Source organism: Atractosteus spatula, chromosome 3 (genome assembly GCF_055471065.1).
Source record: "Atractosteus spatula isolate fAtrSpa1 chromosome 3, fAtrSpa1.hap1, whole genome shotgun sequence".
In the NCBI taxonomy this organism is placed as follows: Eukaryota; Metazoa; Chordata; class Actinopteri; order Semionotiformes; family Lepisosteidae; genus Atractosteus; species Atractosteus spatula.
The window spans coordinates 73,095,577-73,117,812 of NC_142708.1; the positions used below are offsets into that span (position 1 = coordinate 73,095,577).

The following is a 22,236-nucleotide window of genomic DNA, read 5'->3' on the forward strand; positions in this document are numbered from 1 at the left end:
ACTTACTGAGCTTCAATGCACTGCCAGCTGTGAGTTGCAGGGCAATATGGCAAATAGCTTTAGAATTAAATAGCTTTTTATCTTTTATAGTTATCTTTTTTGACTTCCCATTACAGCAGTTCCACTCCCTTTGAACAATAGGGAAATTATTACCTTTTAAAAAAGTGAAATCACAAGATTCATGAATTTATGGAGCAAGCCTGAGTTTCATTTCTATTAGGAAACAGAAACAGTATCTTATGTACCTGCATCACTGTTGGTCACACTGCAAGATGAACCTGTTGAAAGGACTGAAGTGGTTTTGGATACATTAACTGAGGAACAGTTGCTGGATTTTTTAAAAACTTTTTTATTTTTAGATATCCCAAGTAGAGAGGAGCTCTTCTTATGCCTGATGCTTTAAAAAATGTTATTGCAGAGCAGAATAGCTCTTGCTTTGGTGGAATAGCTTTGGAACGGCAGTATTCACTTCAGGCTTGACATGACTCATATTTAAAGAAAAAAAAAGAGAATTTTTAGAATTCAGTAGAATGACTGATTATGCCTTCATTTATCATTATTTATATAATCCACCCTTTTATAGTGCTTGAAGAGCCCAGAGCAGGATGCCAAAATTTTTCAGGCAAATCAATGTTAAAAGACTTAAGAGACACCTCTGGGATGAATCACAGCAGCTGTGCTTTGTCAGTGCAGGGCGAATCATCTCTCCCAGGGGAGCAACCTAGCAGAATCTGAATTATTTTGATCTGATGGAAAATCACCTAATATTATATTACTATTTCAATCGCTTGGCAGATTTGAATAACTAAATCACACAGAGATTGTGTCCTGGGACCATTCCCTTGGTCTCATGTTACAAGACTCATGGAGCATTGAAACAGGGCTGTTGCTTGTTTCTTCCGTGGGAGCTGTCCCTTGTGAAGGATGCAAAACCGATTCCCACTCTGATCTCTTTCATTTACAGGTCAGCATGTGAGCTTGGCTCTCGGTCTTTTGAAAGTCTTGCGTCAGCACAGACCTCACCTTGGACACCCGATAATCCTTCGTAAGGCAGCAGGAAACTGAGCACCAACGGATCTCCTTGTGTTATTGCGATACATCGTCGTCCTCGGTAACTGCTTTCCCGTAATTGGGGTTCAAGTCCACCACCGTGGTGCCTTTGAGGGTGCCGCTGTAGCTCTCCTGAGTCTGAACGTCATATTTCTCCGCCAGTTTGCCCGAGGAAGAGGAGGACCCTCCCCCATGGCTGCCATTGGTCTGGGAGCAGACGTTGCTGACCTTGGCCTGCTTCTGCTTGTAGTGGTTGTTGTACACCTTGTACTTCATGAGCAGGATGAAGATAAAGACCAGCACAGAGGCCACAATGATGCCCCCAATGATGATGATCATGGTGCCACCCAGGAACTGGTCATGGATGGAGCGGCACTGCCTGTACTCCTTCTCAGTGGTGAAGGCCACGCAGCCAACCAGCTTGGTGGCGGTCAGGGAGGTGATCCCGTCGTCGTACACGGCCAGCACGCACAGATCGTAGTCCCGCGAGGAGGCCAGGTCGCTGAGCAGGAACAGATTGCTGGTGGCAGGGATCATTCTGAGCAAAAGAACAAGGCAACGGTCAGTCAATACCCAAGTTTACACTTTCTCCAGATTGGAGGTCACCCAACCTGGTCCTGGGTTTCCAGCAGGTGTTATGATCCCTCTTCTATCATCAGTTTGTAAGAACCTGGTGCAAGTGAGCTTTGATCAATTGAGGAAGTCAAATGATTCAGTTACGTCAGGATTGTCCATCTGTGCTCCCTGAGAAGGGCAGGATGGTGGTATTTTCATTTCACATCATCTACAGTACTTAGTAGGGCTTGAATGGGCAGAAATGAAACAGATCCAAATGCTTAAAAACTGATGATATAAGAGCGACCCCAAAACATGCTGCTGTGGCTCTCTGAGGCCCAGGTTGGTCCACCCTGGATACAGATCATAAGGTGATAAAAATAGATTATAATTAAATAAAAATAGACAAAAATAGATTCTTGCAAGAAAAAGCAGCTCTGAGCTGGTGGGAAATCACCCATACTGTTTTTATGCCAGGTGCTTTGGCTGCATACAGATGTGGATCTAGGATCTGTGGCGAATGCCCAGAGCTTCTGGACTTGAGAAAAGCAAAGCAGACTTTGGAATATTAGGAGCGGCATGGTTAGAACACACAAAGAAGCTGTAGTCTAAGAAGCCGTTAAGGTAAAAACAGAGTAATGTTCAGTTAAACACAGTGAAAGCATGGGAAATACATGGTAAATCTTGATGCAAACCATGGCTAACGGTGCCGAAGCAAACTAAATGTGTGGGTTAAAACCTTGAGAAAACAATGTGGAGCAAGTTTACTGTGGTGAACTTTCATAAGTGACCAGCAGGAGGAGTTTTCTTTTGGATTATTAAGCAGGTGAAGGAATGCATGATTCATTGCCTGAAAACTTGCTTTGTTTGCTCATTCAGGGTTTTAGCCTGACTTGCTGATCCTTGTACATAGTGGGATGCTCTTCTGGCTTGATCCTCACAAAACATCCACCTGAGGCTGTGTGCTGTGTGCTGTGTGCTGTGTTTGATGCATTTTTCCCAGGGGACTTGGCACGTGAACTGTTGATATGCTTTCTGCAGCCTACAGCAGTTGTTTTCCCTGTTTGCTTTTCTGGTCCCTGAAGTTCAAGTTAAGGCTGCCTTATTTATCAACACTTTGAAAGTAAATGGCAAGGCAGTTATAGAAAACAGGCAGAATCAGAAATCTCAGTAGGCAGACTCCTCAATATTTGGCAAAGTATTCAAGAACATGAAAATTATGATCCAAGTTGGACCATGGTCTAAAAACAAGAAAAGAGAAATAGGGGTTAATGTACCATTCTTTATTCTTCAAAGATTTTAGCCGGTTTCACTTTCATGTGAACAAAGAACCAATATAGTATCTGACAGCTGTCATTTCTCCCCTCCACTGTCTGTTCAATGGAAGCCTCATGAGAAGGCACATCTATTTAGTGGTGGAATGTGTTTGCACAGACTTCACAATAAGAAATCCGTCTTTTGCTTGAGATCTCCCGCAGTGAATACATTTTGCCGGAGAGTTTTCTTCCTCTCCTGTGTCTGGGTACCTCAGACCGAACATGTTAGCAATAAGAAGGAACATTATCACCCACGTTGAGTGAAATTGAACTTGAACATTGAACTTTGCTGGTGTAAACTTTTCACTGTGGGTCACTGTATGATAGCTGGCCACAGACCTGGTTTTCAGTACACTTCGATGAGTGGCCCTACCTTTTCACAGCCTTCCCTGTGAGCAATGATTGATTTTTTTTGTGCTCTTCAAACTCTTCCTCAGCAAGTAAGTGCCAGCTCAGCAGTCCTTCGTCTGGTGACAGTGTAAATATAGCTGATGGCACAGATCCTGCCTTTTTGGCGGGCTGCATATTTTCATGGCAGTAGATCCCTATGTGAACTTTTCTGTGACGCCTCCCTGCAGCCACTAGGTTAAGACTGACATGAGTGGAAGAGAACAATCTCAAAGATGCAGCATCTGACATGGCCTATGGCTGGTTTGATCAATCAGTTAATCAATTAGCTGTGGGCAAGATTGATCATATTCCAGCTAGCGCTGCAGAAAGCTTTTGGACTGCAGTGCAGCTCCAGGGTCGGCTTCTATTGAACCCCCTATTAACAGCATTTTAAGATTGAACCAAAAAATAACTTAATGAAGGCATGCTTGTAGAGGAGTGCAGGGGTCTGACACGTTTCGCCTCGACCCTGAGTGTGGCAGCTCTTCAGATCAGTGTTGCTGCACTGTGGAGGCTGTCACATGGTGTCAAGGAACTTTTTGCAATCAGCCATCCAGCTGTCTAGCAGAGTTAGTGGCAGGGGCATAATTACTACCGCTCGCCAGCTTGTCACCAATGGGTAGCTTGGAACATAGAGGCAAAGAGCTAATTAATTTGCTGCTCACTGTGAGCAAAAGAAAGATGTAGGCTGGTTTGGGTATATCTGTCAGCCCCAAGCTTTCCTCTCCAAGCTTCTCTAACAACAAAAATAAACAGCAGTGGCCTTTTCTGGTATCCAACAGCCTCTAAGGATTGTATATATTTTTAATTGATTATGAAGCACAGTTTTGATTGCATTAATTTCCTCAAACGAATCCCTTTGACTTTTGTGTACTCCTTTTAGCATAATTAAAGGAAATTAGATTTCTTAAGTGGCTGTTTTAGATTGTCCTTGGGGATAAGCTGGAGGATAATTATATTATTACAGTCTGTAGTGGTGTAGAATTGCAACAGTACTATTTCTTATTGTCTTTAATTGAAAGATGGATAAGTACCTTTTTTTCTGTTTTCTGAAAGTAGGGTTTTTTATTTACCGAATGCAATCAGTACAACAGGTCGCAAGCTTTATATTGTGTTGAGATCAATTCTACAGCTCCCCCAGAATGAAAAAGTGGACAAGTTGACTACTTTTGCAGCAAGTTAATTAACTGCTTTCAAAAATGTCCGAATCACAGAGAGGAGGAGAGATCTGCCTAATCTGAAATGCTCAAGCATAACTTCATGTGATGTATTCAACTGCCTGCAGTCCACCCCCTCGCTGAAAAATACAAAAATACAAGGTCTTTTTCCAGATCCCAGGTGGAGCTGTGTAACCTGAAGGGTATTTTTAAACATTTCTGTATAACGTCTGTGTGTGGAGGGAAAGAAAAACTGCTGTGGTTGAAGAAATGTGTGTTTCTGTTTCTTTTACGATAGGATTTTAACGATCTTTGGGTTTGTGTTTAGATAAATGTTCATTCCCTGTATTTTTGGGTGTGTATGTTCTTTTGTCTGGTGTAAGAAGAAAAGTCAAATTAAACAGATGTATTCATCTTTGCGATTCAATTTCTGTCTTATTTAACAATGTTTACTGCAGTTTTTTATATTTCTGTATATCTTAGGATTAGTACACTGAGACCGATCTTCAATACAGTTTGTTTAGCCTGGTATTTGCTTTGTCTGAGCTGCCATCCAACTATTCTTAGGAAGCTGCTCATTCCTGGTGAGGGCCACCTTAGTTGGCATACTGGTCCATCGAAAGACACACACATCCAAGTACACAGAGACTCCAATTAACCTAGACAACATGTCTTTAAAAGTTGGGAGGTAACCTGGAGCACGTGATGATAAAGAAAACAACAGAAGTTGAGTTAACAGGCATTCCATCGTACTGCCTGCCTGAGGTACCATGATTATTAATTCATTATTCATTTATTGTAAACCGCTGGTATGATCACACAAGGATACAATAAGAACTCATACTCAAGCGGTCATCAGTCTTGAATAGACACAATTATAAGCCGACCTGATGCTAATCTTCACAGTCCTGAGATGTGAGCCTAAAGTCAACCCTCTTCTTAACTTTAGGATCGATAATCAAAGCGAAGGCTGGGAGGACAGTTGTTATGAGGAAATGCATTTAAGACTGAATAAATGAGACATTTCTTTACAAAAAGGGTAGCAGATGTCTGGAAAAAACAAATACCCTGCCATGCTGTTGAAGATTAGTCTCTTTGAATCTTTCGAGAAATGGCTCACATCATCAATTCACGTCTGATAAAAAGTGCAGGAGTGAATTCCTCTCTTTTGTAATCTTTTTTATGTTCTTCCTATCTTCCTACACGTTAGTGAACATTTGGTCCCAGAATAGATCTGAGGTATTACAGTGAGCGTGCATTTGTTCTGTAATATCGTGTCAGTATGAATAATGACAGTAATGAAAGTGATGCTGGCCCTTTTCTCCTCTACATTAAACTCATAGCAGAGGCTATAGCAGGATCAAATTGTTATGGTAACCCACGACACTGAAAAGCTGTATGCCTGCTTAAGCAAAGGGAATTGAAAAAGAGCCCTTGAATTTTGACTGAAAGGCAACACATACCAAAGATGACTCAAGTGTTTGATGTTTTTGACCGTCTGGGGGTAACGTGAATACAGATGATCTCTGAATTCTAGTAACATACTGGTTGGACTAAGAATACCTTGTCAGTCTGTAGTATACTCACTTATTTATTCCAAACTTTTCACCTGCAAAACAACAGAGTGCATTTCTCTCCCTGCAGCAGTGCTTGAGGCCTCTGTCTAGGACATAGTATTAGAGTTTACAGTCTCACTAAAACTGCTAAAAACTCTGCATTAGAATTATTCAGTGTTCAAATGAAGGATGTGTACTTGGGGAAAAGTTAAAAAGGAATGAGAAGCAAAAGTTATGAGTTTGTTTTGACTAATTAGTACTTCTTGGGAGGAAATGGAACAACTTATTGACTTTTCGTCAGTGTTACTTTTTTGTTGTAATCAGAACCTCTCTAGTGTCACGTGGTTGCTGTAACCCGACAGTGCATGCACAGCAAACTTAGTGCACCAATGCTCTCCAGTCAATCTTTGTTCATCTGTTCACTTCCGTCCAAACAATGAAGAGCTGTCTCACCTGTAGATCAGGATTCGGTCTAGGGAGCTATTGTACTGAATCTGATACATCCGTATCCCTGGAATGTGGTTCTGGGGGTTCCACTTGATGGTGGCTGACGAAGACGTCACCTCGGTCACCATGACCCTCTGGTCCTGCCTGGAGTTGGTCACATTGGATTTAATGGATGTGGGGAAGTCTGAGGGTCCCGGCTCGGGTTCGATTTTGGGGTTGAAATAGGGAAAAGGGTTGACGATGAGCTCCACGGGGGCAGTGGACTCTCCGGCCGCGTTGGAGGCAATGCAGGTGAAGATGCCGGAGTCCTTGATGGTGGTGGTGAGGATGTCCAGGGTGCCGTTCTCGTAGCAGGTGGTCCTGGTGGTGTTGGCAATCAGCTTGCCTTCGGGACTGACCCAGTGAATGGTCGGCTCTGGGTCCCCAATGGATTTGCACCTCAGGCTCACCTCCTGGCCTTCCATGACAAACATCTTGGAGGTGTGCCTGGTTATCATGGGTGGTTCGCAGATGAACTCCTCCTCCTTGATGGTCCAGAAGTATTTCCCCATCAGCTCCTGCGGCGAGGCGCAAGTCTCCAGGTCGTCTTCCCTGGTCAGCCTCCGGAGCCACACCAGCTCGCAGTTGCAGTGCAAAGGATTTCCCCCGAAGCTGAGCACCAGAGCAGACAGGGGGGATCCCTTTGTTTTGGCGTAAACGGGAATCCTGAGGAAGAGGGGATCGGGAGGAATCTTCTTGAGCTTGTTGGAGGTCATGTCCAAGCGGGCCAGCTTGTGGAGGTTGGAGAAGATCCCCTCGGGGACGAACTCAATGAGGTTGTGATCCAGGCTGAGGGTGTTGACACTGACCAGCCTGCTGATGGTATCCCAGGGAATGTCCACCAGGTTGTTATAGGACAGATCCAAGTCTTCCAGGGTCTCCAGGAAATCCTCAAAAGAGCCCTCGGCAATGGACTGTAACTGGTTGTTGCTGAGGATCAAGTGGCGCAGGTTGATGAGTCCTTGGAAGTGGCTATCATTGAGGGTGGTCAAGCGGTTGCTGTCCAGGTGCAACGCGTGTAGTTCCTGGAGGTCAGAGAAGGTGTAGGGGATTATTTGGCTAATGGTGTTCCTGGAAAGGGTCAGGTGGATGAGGCTGGTCATGTTGGCAAAGTCCTTTCTCCTCAGAGTGGTGATGAAATTGTCCATTAGCCGCAGCTCGGCTGTCCTCTTGTCGATGGTGGGTGGCACGAAGAGGAGCCCAGTCTTGGCACAGAGCACAGTGTAGGAAGGCATGAGGTTCTGACACATGCATCTCTTTGGGCAGAGCATGGCAGAGGCTGGGGCGCTGAGCATGACCAAGCAGATGAGCAGTCTCTCCATTGCTAGCTTCCTGGACAAACAGAGAGGACATGTGGTGAGAAAGCAATACAGAGAGTAAGAAAAAAAATCTCTTAAGACTGTGGCTTTGGGATCTGTCACATTGTGTATGTTATGCTTCCAAGCCAGAGCCTGCTTGCCTCTCTGTTTCAGAATAATGGTCACTGGTACTGCCTGCAAGCAAGGACTTCACACTAGTCTTGTACTGAATGCTGTGACATGAGCAATAACATGGTGCATACTACCTTCTCTAGACAAAGCTACTTATGATAATAAAAATAAAATGCCTCATAATTACTGCTATTTTTTGCCATTTTTGTCATCATAGAGAACAGTACATTTTTTAAGAAAGGAAAACTCACTTATTTGACAAAAGCAGTAAAATCAAAATCTTGGCACACACTGTCATTGTAGTGCTATTACAGCTGGAGTCCAGGAGAAGGCAGTATTCTCAAACAAATGAAAGGAGGAAGGAGAGAGTCCAAGCTCATAATTTATCACACACCCTCTCTCTTATATGTCCATACATACTGTGAACTGTAGCAGATCTCAACCCACATTACGGTGACTGGGATGACTGTGGATCTTATTGTAATGAACCAATATGCAGAAGAACAGCACATAAGGTCAAACCTGGAGAAACAATATTTGGACTTCTCAAAGTTGTCAGCACAGCTGTGATACCAAAACAGGAAGGCATATAGTCTAATTAGTGTGGTCTCTTAAGAATACCTTCAGACACTCATACACCTGCCATTTTAATTGTGCTAAATAAGTGCTGTGCAGCGCACATTATTATCAAATAAGCAACCCTCCAAAACACAATGGAATCGTATCACTTTGTATTATTAGCAGCAGATATGCTTGTCTTAATGTGACAGATTTGTGTATGAATGGTATTTAGTTTCTCAAACTACAGAGTGCCATTTCATGATGGTGAACAAAAGAAACACAATGTTAATACAGTAATGGTGAGTAAAGGTTAGCGGGGGATTTCCAAATTAATTATACAGATTAAGGTTTACAATACTACATATAGTAAATATATATGCCATTATTTTCACTCTGGGCAATCTGCCCAAACTGTAGCAAATGAATTCAGTGGCATTTTGTCCACAGGGAAAATTGGGGTTTGATAAATGTTTTGTTTTTTCTTTAAATTGCAAGTATCAAATATAGGACCATTGCTTGCTAGGATTATGCTAGTAAGTAGCTGTACTAAAGCTGTACTTCCTTTTTGTTTTCTTTGATTACAAACTTGATGGCATGCTTTGTGTGTTTTTTTTAATTGCAATTTGTTTCAACTTAGCAAGTTTGCTTAAAAACCCTATAACCAAATGAGGAAGAAAGAGACATCCAATTTTCGATAGAAATTCAATTTATTTAGCTTTATCTTAAATGAATTGCTAATTTGACCGATAAGGCAGAATACACAGATCACATTAACAGTAGATGAATAAAATGATACAAATGACACTAATTAATTGATTAAATATTGAAGTGGTGATAAGGGTAATGAAGGAACAGGCCAGTTGAAGCACAGTGAGTCGCGGTTCTGACGTTTTAAAAATTGACATGCCAGTTAAAGAGTGGTACCTGCGTTAGTCTAATAAGCAGAATTTAAAGATCTAAAACCCACACAGTGATTTCAGGTGTCGACTGCAGATGCACTGTGAAGTATTAGATTAGGCACGTTGTGCAGCATATACTGCAAAAGAGCTTCTGAAAGTGTCACGATCAGTTCTTTCCGGGCCCTATGGGGACGACACGATCCGGAATTGTGAGGATACAATAGGGAAAATAGTCATGCAGGAGAAGGGTCTGGAGATGAGGAGTGCAGGTGTCCTGGGGGAGTGAATCCAAGGCGAACAATCCAAGGGTATATCCAAAGGGGGGATCCAAGATGGGAGGCAGAGTCCAAGACCAGGGAATCCATCCAAAGGAACTAAAAACTGTGTGTGAGTGAGCGAGGAGGCAGAATAAGAGAGAGTCTGGGTATGGGAAGCTGTTTTTGGAGGGCAGTCGATTGGGTTATCTGTAAATATGCGAGCGATGCATGTTTTAGCAAAGAACGTGCTACCAAACAAAGACCGACAGCCTGACAAATCTTAAAGTACTGTCTGGTCCATAACTTTTTCCCTAAAATTACACAATCTGTAAAGTGTTTCCCTCTTCAGGGATTCAGGATTGTTATTAAGCGGTGGCCAGTGTAATGAATGTGTTTCCAAGGATGTAGTAGCGTGTTGTTTAAGCGTATTGGAAAACCGGCAGCTGTTGGCCGGTCTGAAACTTGACAGCCCACTGCTGGCTTTCAAGTTAGGAGGAAACTTGTTCATTTCACATTTCAGGAGGGAGCCAATGGGATGGACTGCTTGGCCTGTGTGGGTGGGCACTGCTAGCAAACAAATCTTGGCTTTGACTGAAACAGCATTAGTACAAGCACTTTCGTTTAGTCTTGCTGTAATGTTGTACAGTTGATTATCATGATTCATATTGTAATGCATTACAATGTCATCACTCCACCGGTCCATTTCAGGAAGTGGAAACTACTTATTCTTATTCAGTGGTACAATATTAATGCAGCAGGTTTTCATTCCACCTAAGCTCCTATTTGTTAGCATATCTGGATCAATCCAATGCCTTTCTCAAGTGGTATGGCGCTGGAGACATTAAGAGGCATTCATGGCATCATAATTTATCAACTCGGAACACTAAAGTGCAAAATACATCAGTACTGTATATGCACTGTGCAGAGATTAGAGCAGGGAGCTGCCAAGGGACCAGAAGAGGTTTAATTCCATGCTGAAGAGTAAGAAAGGAAAGAACTGTGTGTTGGTTGTGGAGCAATCTACAGCTGTATGAATCAGCCCATTTCTAATGAAGTCCGGTATTGTGGCAATTGAACAGAGTCCTGCATTTCCCTTTGGATTCTGGCTGTAAGTCTATTGTGCTGGTTTTGGGGACTGTCATTAAAGTGAAAGAATTAGTTGCTCACCACCGAAGCTGGAACAGCTAACTGCTAAAAGAACAGCTATTTGAGAAGCAAATTCTCCTGACATTTTGTGTCACCTAACTCAGTCTGAAAGAAAAGTCTTTCTTGTTATGTACTGCAGACGTTTCTGTCCGCCAGCGTGCCTCCAGAGCTGAGCCAGAAGCAAGCTGCAGCGGGAATCCAGACATCCAGCTTTTTTATTTTAATTTTCCTGCAAGTATGTGGAAAATACTGGATGTGCATCACGTAACCAGTAAAACATTTGCTCCCTGTGATTTAAAACGTCCCCTGGGCCCAGTTAGGTGAGTTTTTCTGAGTCTTACACATTTTCAATGTCTTCCCCCCCCAAAAACAAGACCATTGATACCAGCAGATTTCCTCACAGCAGCCTCATTATAACAGGGTTTAGCAGGAATATTGTGTAGCATTGTGTCCTTCACAATTCTTAGTCCATGCACGCACGCGCACACTTCACACTGACTGCCCAAATCAGCGGGACTCCTGCTCGATGATATGCTCTGTGTGTGGTTGCTGTGAAGGATGGGTGGGGACTGTCACTGATCCATGGAGCTGAACTGCGGTTTGTGTAGTCCTCGCGAAAAGGTTGTCTCGCCTTGTTTCTGTGTCGCTGTAGCCTCTTCCTTTCTCACACTGTCTCCCCCGGCAGGTGAAGCCATGTCACACACCTGCTGGCGAGACAAAGCCTTTCGCCTTGCTGGTTGAGCCTGCTCAAAGAACACTTTCGCCAGGTTGCGGTGGGCTTTTGAATCGTGCTATCACTCCGTCCCAGTCTGTTGCTCTCCCCATATTCCTCCATGCCAGAGATCACCTGACACAGTCGCGCGGCTCGTCCTATTTGTGTTGCCTGCAGGTACGGTTACGCGTCTATTCAATTTGACAAGTAATGCATATTAAAGAGTTTGGGTTGGCTCGTGGCTCCTGTGAAGTGTATTCAGCTGGAGTTTGAACAATCAGATTTTGAAGTCAGTGTAAAATTAATGAATTCAGCCACAGAGGAGGAATTTCATTAAGGCATTTTGCACAACAGGAAAAAAATTAAACATGACAAAACTATACAACTTTAAAAATCAAGAAACATTCCTGAAGATGATCATACTGCCTGATTGAAGGGCCAGGTCACCCTATCTTGTAACTAGAAAAAAGAGAACAGATATTTTTGCTGCCTTTGTTACTGTAAAGTACAGTATTACATATTTATTTTGTGCTTGTCCTTTGTGAAGTTGTAGGGTTTGGTTTATGGTCTTAAATATAAGTGAAAATATAAAAGTGAGCACTTGTAATCTTGCAGTCTTTTGAAACCACCTCATTAGTTCAAAAGCTGGAATTTTTTAAATGCTTGCAAGTGCTGAAAAATAAGTACTTGTGTAATTGTCCCTTACATTAAACAAAATCAACTGGGCCTGTGAAAATTGCTGCAACGTCGGTGTGTGAAATCTAGCAAGTACAGCCGATCCATTATTTGATTACAGTTACTGTTATTTTCTGCAAAGAGCCCCACGGGGGGAAATTGTTTAAATCTGTCAACAGTGCTGACAAAAATCCGGGAAAATCTCTTAAAATGTAGACATGTACTTGACAAAGTAATAAACACGCGTCCCCGTCAAGACGGAGGTACGATTGTGCAGGGAATCATTTCGTTATTACTTTTTCAGGTTCAGATGATTTCAGAAAAAAAAAACAACCCACTGCAGCCAACTCTTCTCTTGCAGCCCTATAGATAATTTATGGAAATGCATGCGTGCTCTTGGAGGGATTTAATAAGATGAACAAATGAAGTGTAAAAACTTTTCAAGATTCAGTAACTTCCGTAAATTTTCGGCATCAAAGCAGTTAACGAGTTTGACAGCTGTGATTATGTCCTGTCGTGACCTTGTTTCTCAGTCCCCTTTCGCCTTCTCCTGGACAGACTCCCCCTCACTCCGACTCCCCTCTCGCTCGGTTTCAATTAACCCAAACTAAATAAGCGCTGACAGAGTACTAGGCTCGCCTGACAATAAGCCGTGCCTCGTGTCAGCTCGACTCCCGCCGCTACAGCTTTATCGTTGCGTCTCGTTATTGCAGAGCGCTTCTCCAGATGTGTGCGCTGGGATCTGCAATTCACAGCAGTATCGGAGCGCAGACAGCCCAGGGCACAAGTACGCTGTATATTAATAGGGTCTCGGCATCAGACTGCAGCTTCTCTTCCCCCCCTGCATAAACACAACAGCAGACTGAAACTCCCCTGCCTTATAGCTCTTAAATCCTTCCCCTTAATTGCATTCTGGTCAGGGGTGGTACCTCCAGCTCGGTGCATTAGTGTTGTTTTGATCAGGCATGTATACAATATGTAAATGAAGTAGAGTAATCTAATACTTAAAGCATTTTTCATGAAGTACTGAAATGTCTTCTTTTTTTTTGTTTTGACTTGCTTTAGTCATTAAGCTTAGGCAGGGAAATTAAAAAATGGCAATCACATTCTAGGGATTCTGTCAAGCAGGTGATCAAAGTTTGTGTACACGTGGGTAAAAAGCTGCGATTTTCTTTAACATGTTTTATATTCATAAATAATGCTCTTGTTTTGATATTTTGAAATTAGAGGAGACATAAGCTCCAATTCTATACACTGACCTAAAGTCTGATTCTTGTGAGGTTGTAAAGTAACAGCAAACCAGACCTTTTCGTCGCTGTGTTGTACTGATTTAATTGAATGAGAATTGCTGGCATTTGTGTGATTTGCCTGCTGAAAAGCGTAACACACCAGATCGTGTGCTCTGTTTCTATCCATTACTACTGTGGCTTGTTCAAAAAAACTCCAACAAGCGAGTTCAACAAGACCTGCCTTTTCTAAATCCATGTGAGTTAATTCCTGTTTAATTCCATAGCTTTTCATGTGATGGAAGCACGCCTTATTGATCAATAATTACTTGGTTCAGTTTTCTTGCCCGTCTTGTGGATTGGTGCAGCATAATCAGTTTTCCAGTCAATGGGTATTACCCCTGTTTGAGTTTCTGCTGATGGAGTTTTACTAATAGTCTCTAAGTAATGTCTTGTTTCCTTAAGTAGATCCCACTGGGTTCTGTTTTCTAGGTACCTCTAGTTCCTTTATCACTTCAACCTCTTCTACACTAATATTATTTAATGTTTTTTCCTTAACCTGTTGTGCTTTCCCCCATACTAAACACCTGAGGGAAATATTCCTTTAGGTGCCAAGACACATCACAGTTTGCTGCCTGGCTCGGGGGTGTAGCCCGACTCCATCATGCCAGCTCCAGTGAGAACAGACAGGGAGGTGGCGCAGACCCGACAGTGTAATTTCTGTCTGCCTCTTATCCTCCACACCATCTCCAGTGAGTACATTACTGCTCCACCCACACAGAAAACAATAAACCGAAACGCGGACACACACACATGCTGTACACGCACTGAGCCCAAAACAATTTCCTTCTCTGCTTGATTTACAATTACTGGAGCCTGCACACCTGCAAGCCAGAAAGCCTTTCTTCACTCTCTTCTGAGAGGCGAGGAGGAGGAAGGATGAGGGGTGTTGAAGGGCACTGCTATCACACGCCAGCTTTAGAACTTAGCTGCCTCTCTCTGCATTAGTGGAGACAGAGACTCTTCTTTGTCCATTTACCAGCTCCCTCCTCCTGTCTGCACTTTCCTAACAAGAGGGTTCAACACAGGATCATCATCAACATCTCTTCTGACATGAGACCCAAAAAGAACTCCAAGAAAAAAAATGGATTCGTTTTATTTCGTTAACCACTCTGTGTCTCTAGGTTTGTTTTTGTTTTGTCAGGTCAGTCAGGTAAGTCATAGGTTCCCTCTGGATTTTGCTCAGGGAGTTCAGAGGGTAATAATAGACTAGTGTGGCACATGGTGCTTTGGCACAACTTTCAAGGTACATTATAAGAACATGATAGACATTCAGACCATTTGATGTAGTAAAACTCCAGTTTTAGTTTTGTTTTAATTGATTGTACCATGTCTAGCCTGTGTATTCACTTCAATGTGCCATGTTTTTCAGTGAATTTGTGCCATATATTAGCAGGTTTCTGCTCAGGCCCTACGAGAGGGGGGCCAGCGGGGCCATTTGGCCTGGGCCTCACCTCACAGGGGGGCCTCATCTCAGCCAAGGGTGCATGGTTCCCCACTTCAACCCTCTGGCTTTGTTTCTCGACTGGAGTCGAATGTGGAACTTTTACCACAAACTGTGATTCTGGACTAAAGTCCACGCCTGTGAAAAAACGTCTCCCTTTCAGTGCAGAATTTACCATTCTTTAGGAGTTTCAAAATGGCTGCCTTAATCTTCCCATCATGCCATTCTTTACATTGAAATATTTTTTACCCCTCTTCCCAAACAGTGACGGGGCCTCACAATGTGAAATGGCCCGGGCCTCATCTGAGCTCTGTTTATACTTAGATTTCACTGGTCTTTTTGACACTTTTCTCTGCTTTTCATAGCACATGAGCATGAACATTTAGAAGGGTTGACAAGGAAAGTAATACATTTAAGCACGTATCTCCAAGCACAAAGCTGAGTGCACCCAAAGACAGCAGTATCTGGTAAACTTGGCCTTACGTAGACAGTAAGAAAACTGATATTTTATACTGCTAGTGTGGATGAGGGGCATGCCCATCGTGTTTTGGGGTACACACTTCTGTACTTAGGATTACTGTATTACTGTACTGTATTACGGATTTATATTGAGTTCTCTTTGACACTGATGGTGAACCGCTGAAACAAACAAACTCTGAGATTCCTTCTTTTCTCTGAGCTGTGATCTAAGGCAATTCCGCCCACTCAGTGTCTACAATGCACAAAGACTGTGAGAAATTGTGGATGGGGGTATGCTTTGCTCCTGCTACATTATCCCCCTGAAAAACAGCCCGCCTAATGCAAAATGGCTCAACCTTTTTTTAAAAAAGCCTTAAGTATTACAATTACTTAGTGCTTGGAAAGGTGCTGAACTGCAATATTTATTTTCTAATATTTGCACCGCATGAGTGCTCATCAATCATTTTCTGATGTTGGAAAAGCAATATCCGTGTGTTTGTAATGTAGGTGTCAGTGTTTTACTCTCACTGTGTTACTGGCATTTTGAAAAATGTGCGCACAGCAGTGTGCAGTGGTGCCTGCTTGCTGTGCGTGACTATTCTACATCAGTGCACGAACCAGTCAGCTAGAAGGCAAGTTAATTTTCTTAATTCTTCACAGCAGACCGGAGAGTAAACCTTTCTAGACCGATCGGTGTCATGTCTGTTTGTTCTTTTACCTTCTGCACCAGGCTTGCTAATTAAATGTTTAAAATTCTAAATTAACTGCCTGCAGTGTTGTAACACCTAAAGGAGCAGAACCTCAAATAGACACTGAAGGCAAATAAAATCAGATCTAGGTTTGTAATGTAAGGTTTTTCCTTTTATCCCGAAATTGAAGGTCTGTTCAAAATAATTGAAATAGTGACAGGACTTGCAGCGTTGTTTAGCAAGTGGAAATGTGCATCTGAAACCACAGTATGTTCTACAGCTGGACTGAAACAACAGAAAGAAACAACAAAAGAAATGTATTTGGTCTGGGTTAGCACAGAGTTATAATTTTGCATTCTTTAAACCTAGAGTTCTGCTTCAAAAACGTCACCGTCGCTCCAGGAAATCTTTTTTTAAACATTGGAATTGCCAGTTGTTACAGATTTCACTGTTTTTTTGGCCAAGTGAGACACAATACACAAAAAAATTGACCCTGAACTTTAAAAAATAGATTGCTGCCCTGGGATTTATGCCCTGGATGCCTTTAGCCGAATGAACCTGAAATTTGAGCCAAAGGAATATCAATTGAATACAATATTTACAAATTTTTTTTTGTGCATCCAAAACCCACCTCCAAACACCAGGTTGTGTGTGTGTGTGTGTGTGTGTGTGTGTGTGTGGCTGTGTGTGGCTTCAAGTAACTGGGGCTGAGGAACAGCAGCAGGGAAATGAAATAACTTTGCTGCTATCTTATTGCTTCGGATTCTGACCCCATTGGGATTCTGATGACAGAATCTCAGAAGGAACAGGGCAGCTCACCGTAATAATGATATACAGGCGTGCGCGGATGTGACTTGAATTCAGCTCATCTCAAGGAACTCTTATTTGACATGGTGCAGCTGGAGAAGGGCAACCAAAAAAATAAAAGGAGCAAAATAATCATGACAAAATTTGCTCCGCTCAATGCATGGCTCTTGGCTCGAAGCGTAATGAATTAAGACATTTTGTAGAGGAATCCTTCTACTCCCAGACATGTCAGTTAGTGCCAGGTTCTGACAAACTCACCCCCCCCTCCCTATCTATATGGAAATAACATCAGCTCTCTGTTGCACTTAACATGAGGCAACCTTTTAGAAACTCATTCCAAGCAATAACTAATGACTAATACTGTCGGCTAAAAATAGCAAGAGAATGTGAGAAGAAGTCAAGTTTGTACTGCCCCACAGCTGCTGTGCCTCAGCAGCTAAATGACTTGTCATTCCTTCTAATGTTGCTGCATGCGATTGTACATCATCATCATCATCATCATCATAACTACCTTTCTTTTTAAGTCTCAGCTGTTTACTGTATATTTACTTCACGTTAATCTCCTGCCGTTGAAAATGGTGTCACTGCAGCAAGAAGTTATGCTTCCTGCTCATCACCCCCGGGAGTCAGCAAAGGACTCCCTGACTAATGGACAGCAGTCGTCTTCAGTGATGGGTCCCAGGTGGAGCTCCTTGGGATTCTGGATTCGAGCATTTCAAAGTCATCGTCTGTGTTCTCTTTCCTTGGAGAGCAGCGATGAATGGGCTGTGCTTTGTGTTCGCTGGATTTTGATCGGATGCTGGGAAAATCTCAAGGAGAAGGGTAGGGGGGATTGTGTGCAGCACCTGAGGTATTGACCAACCTCAGGACATTCCCCTAGTTATTGTAGATATCTAAATCAATCTTGTTAGATTTCTCTCTTTCTTAAGTACATTTGCCAAGGTGTTCTCACTATTAAAAAATATGCTTTCCAAATGCAGCAGTTGTATCATGCTGCAACCCACAATTAGCAGCCCACTAGGACTCAGCAGGTGTGAGCCTGGCCAGTACCTAGATGGGAAAGCTAAGGTTGTAGCTGGAAAAGGTGTTAGTGGGACCAGTAGGAGGCGCTCATCCTGCGGTCTGTGTGGGTCCTAATACCCTAGTAGAGTGACATGGACACTATACAGTAAAAAAAGCATCATCCTTTGGATGAGATGTAAAACCGAGGTTGTACCTCTCCATGATCTTTAAAAATCCCAGGGTGTTTCTTGAATAGAGTAGGGGTGTAACCTCAGTGTCTAGGCCAAATGTCCTCCATGGCCCTTTTTCACATTTTCCCTCCAAATTTCCCATTGATCTTTACCAATCATATCCTCCTAATAATCCCCCTCTCTGAACTGGCTTCCTCACTCTGCTCTCCTCCCCACTGAGAGCTGGTGTGTGGGGAGAGGACTGGTGCACTATGGCTGCCGTCACATCATCCAGGTGGGGGCTACACACTGGTGGTGGTGGAGGGGAGTCCCCATTACCTGTAAAGTTCTCATGGGAACTGTATGGGTCAGTTAAGGAAAGAAGCTTAATTTAATCTAATCCTAAAACTTGTCACAAACTGCACGCATACAATTACCACACTCTCACGAGCACCTCTCCCTGCAAACGCTTACATACTAATTAATCGATTTCCATTCCACACACCCTACTCTATTTGTCCCCTCCCACTCCACTCCTGTCCCCACTCACTATCGAGGTTGTCTCACGGAGCTCACCAGTAAACGTCCTTTTGGCCTTTTCCCTTTGAAACCTTCCTCGTCTCTCTCGGCTCTAGTTTTCCCTAGCTCTGCTCCCGGACCACGGATTCGCTTCCTGTTTGGATATGGTTACCTTCCGGAAATACTCGCACACCCGGCTCTAGAATCCCTAACTCGACTCCTAGATTTTGGCTTTGCTACACGTTTGGGTTTTGGTACTTGTGGAATTGTACGGAATCATCTCGGAGACATTCCACCTACTGCCTCGCATTGGGTCCATATCTCCTGTTCCTATATTTGCCTTCTGACAAAACGAAGACTAAAAAACTGTTTGTAATCTTAGGGCTGTCGTCCATCATATTGCCATCTAGTGATGGTCGAAAGCGCTGGAGTGTTACCCGTTTGTAGCTACGCACGTAGAATTCTCCCATAGGGCTGTGAGAACTCCCTGTTCTGTCTACTGTGGAAGGAAAGACAATAACTTGGATGCTCGAGTTTTTGTAGTTGATGCTGTGATCTTCAGTTCTGCATGGCAGTGTTCAGATGCTAGCCAGAAGGCCAATTCCCAGCTTGCTCTTTTCTCTTGCTCACCCTGAAGCGATGCGGGTTATAATGTCACAGTACTTTGGCTCTATCATACAGCAGATGGGATACAGCAAATTAATTTTCCTTTTTGAGGTGTTGGAAGCCTGCAAAGGAACAATCTTTTTTTCATTTTTTTTCCCCCCCTGGCTTTGAACGTGGCAGGCGAATTGATCCAAATGCTGCTTTGCACATTATTCTCTTGCTATATAAGCTCATGTTTCATCGTCGGTTTTGGAGAATTAAAGAAAAACGGCACCACCATTGTTGTCTTGAAACATAATGGAGTAGTGACACATTAGAATTTCATAATTATATCTGAGAATGAATTTTATTTCTTTTGAATAGATCAGTGATAGCAATAACTGTGTAGCCCCGCTGTAATGAGACTAATAACGTTTTCAAGGCCTGAGTGGACATGTAATGGGGTTCAATTACACATTGCACAGTCATGTTGGATTAAAGAATTGTGCTGGACTGAGGGTGTTGCTCCTTTGTGTTTTTGGATTCTATAAAGCACACAGCAGTTTGCAGTCAGTAAGCTGCAGTATACAAATGGGGCAATCCATTAATGTTGAAACATTAAAGGTTTTTACTTCCACTCACAATTGGATATTTAAAGCAATTTGTTATTTTTTTGACAAACAAAGAAAATTGGGCCAGGCTCCAAATTAAATTGTTGTTGAACGTTTCATTTTTCCTTCCAAATCTTTTTTCTGTGTATCAGCAAAAAAAAAAAAAAAAAAGTGGTGCAATGTTTCCTAAATAGATAATTGACCTTCTTAATTTATACCTCAGGACTTCAGCGCTTTATTGATCATTGCAGAAACCTCAGATCTGGAAATGGTTTGCAAATGAGATTGGAATCAATCCATTTGTAGAAAGTGTTAAAAAGAAAAACAATTCTGGATTAAGAGCTGAGGTTGGAAAGAGGTAGTAATTGTACAGAAGTGTTGTAAAACACATATTAGGCTCAGTTCATCCCATATCAAATGAGATATTCTGTTGTGAATTGGGCTTTAACACTGTGATGAAGACTGAACATGTTTCAGAAAAGAAGGGTACTTGTTATCTGTCTTGCTAATACATGGTATTGATGCGTCAGGTCACGATGATCCTGATTTAGAGCTAAACATCTGCAAAAGAAAGGACTCAGATTTCAAGGATACCACGACCAAAACTATGCTGTTGGGCAAATTGCCTGAGAGACATGTTAGCAATGTTCAGAACCATTAACCCCTCATTCTCACACTTCTGCAAACACCCTTTATCTCTATCTGCAACTAAAAAAAATAACCTCCTGTCACAGGAACTACTTCAGAATCACTTTGAGTGGAGCAGAATGATGCTATGATGGGCTACATTGTCTCTTCTCATTATTAATGGAAAGGTTCATCTCTTAGCTGTGACCTTAGAACAAAACAAACCAAAAAGGTTTATTGACAACAAAAGAATGAATTACAAAACTCTTAGCAGTGAAAACTGCAGAACATTGACTGGGAAAACGCAATCCTATTTACTCCAAAATCTACAATAATACAAAAAAGTGCCTTTCAAAGTCACAATACTGGGCTTACACAGTGTTATGTTACCAAGCACCTCATGCATTTAATTACCTGCCTAGCAAATTAATTTTCTTCTTTAAACAAACATGTAAATAAACACGAAAACAGTAATGATGACAAGTCTGGATTTAATGATTTTCTGAATTGCCCATCCATAACAGTCACCAAGCCTATTGAGACAAATTCAGATCAAGGGCCTTAATAATGTTAGCTGATGGGGGGTGGGGGTTGTTTTCACAATGTCTACCTGTATGCAGTCTAGAATAGCACTTTTTGTATTTATGTAGTGCTTTTTATCCCAAGGGACCTGCATGCACTTCACATATAGGAGGAGAGAGTCCCACTCATCCAGACCTGGATGCAGTACCCACCTTAGATGTGTCATAGCCTTTGTGTCAGCAGGAACAGTACACAGCAGATCAGGGGGAGAGACAGAAAATGGCTTCACCAAATGAATTAAGGGTGAGCTTTAGCTAGGCCAGATTGTGCAAGCCCTGAATGGAATTTAGCCAGGACACTGGCGTTAAGAGATTGGCAGAACATCAGAGGGTAAGATGGTTCATTTTCGAGAGCCCATTCATCCTGTTCTTTGTAGAAGCCTAGCCTTCACGCAACCACCTCGTTTTGAAAGTTTGCTTCAACCAATATGGCAGATACACCCACTGCTCTTTGTGCAAAGAAAAACATTTTATTTCATTCCTCGAGGCATCTCCTCTTAGAGCATTTAGGACAAAAGAGAGGAGGCAGTTCTTTCAAAGGCAAGCCTGCATTTATGGGATTCTTGCAATAAAGGCGAACAATATCCAGGACCACTGTTTGAACTAGCATTTTACCTTTTGTGCCTTTTGTTATTTTCCAAGTGAACACTGGACTGATAATTCAAGAATCTGAGAGCTCTGCAGTAATTCACTCATTTCATTCTGTAGACATTGAGAGTGAGGCTATTTAACAGATGGTTGTGTCTATATGAGAAGCAAAGAACATCATACATGACTTAGGGGACTCAAGATCCCAGAAACGCCATTAATATTCACTTTCAACAGGACACATACTGTTAACATTGGTCACACTGACATAAGTCAACATGGTGTCTATTTATACTGCACAGTGTTTTAAATATGTACACTGTGTTCATGCTCATTCACATCCGACACTGATGTAGTGTTGTTCAAACATCTGAACCAGATGCTGGTTTATGTGCTTAGAACTCTCCTTGCTGAAATCTCTCCCTCACCCAGCAGCACTTGACTCATTGATTATTTAGGGCAGCGGCAGCTTTTTGTGAAGGACAGTTGAAAGAGGAAGTCAGAAAGATTTCATAGTCAGCTTCAAGCATATTTTTTTAACAAACTTTCCCATATGCAATAATACTGTACATATTCACATACACATATACTGTACGCAAAACAATTTACCAGAAAATATAAAAGCCCTCTTAATGAATGTAAATATCTGTCAGTCCTGTCTGTCTGTCCTTTTATCCA

The 22,236-nt window shown here is 42.4% G+C and overlaps 1 protein-coding gene across 1 annotated transcript in view; it reads right to left on the bottom strand.

Annotated features, from left to right (window-relative positions):
* The window catches only part of LOC148838712 (leucine-rich repeat and fibronectin type III domain-containing protein 1-like protein), an 84,829-nt gene that overhangs the window by 4,256 nt on the left and 58,337 nt on the right, over window positions 1-22,236 (bottom strand). Inside the window, exons 2-3 of the mRNA XM_088910330.1 lie at window positions 6,478-7,842; window positions 1,024-1,588 (exon numbers count right to left, since the gene is read on the bottom strand). Coding sequence (XP_088766456.1) covers window positions 1,087-1,588; window positions 6,478-7,832 — 1,857 coding nt within the window. The 5' untranslated portion in view covers window positions 7,833-7,842 and the 3' untranslated portion in view covers window positions 1,024-1,086. The remainder of the gene's footprint in view (window positions 1-1,023; window positions 1,589-6,477; window positions 7,843-22,236) is intronic.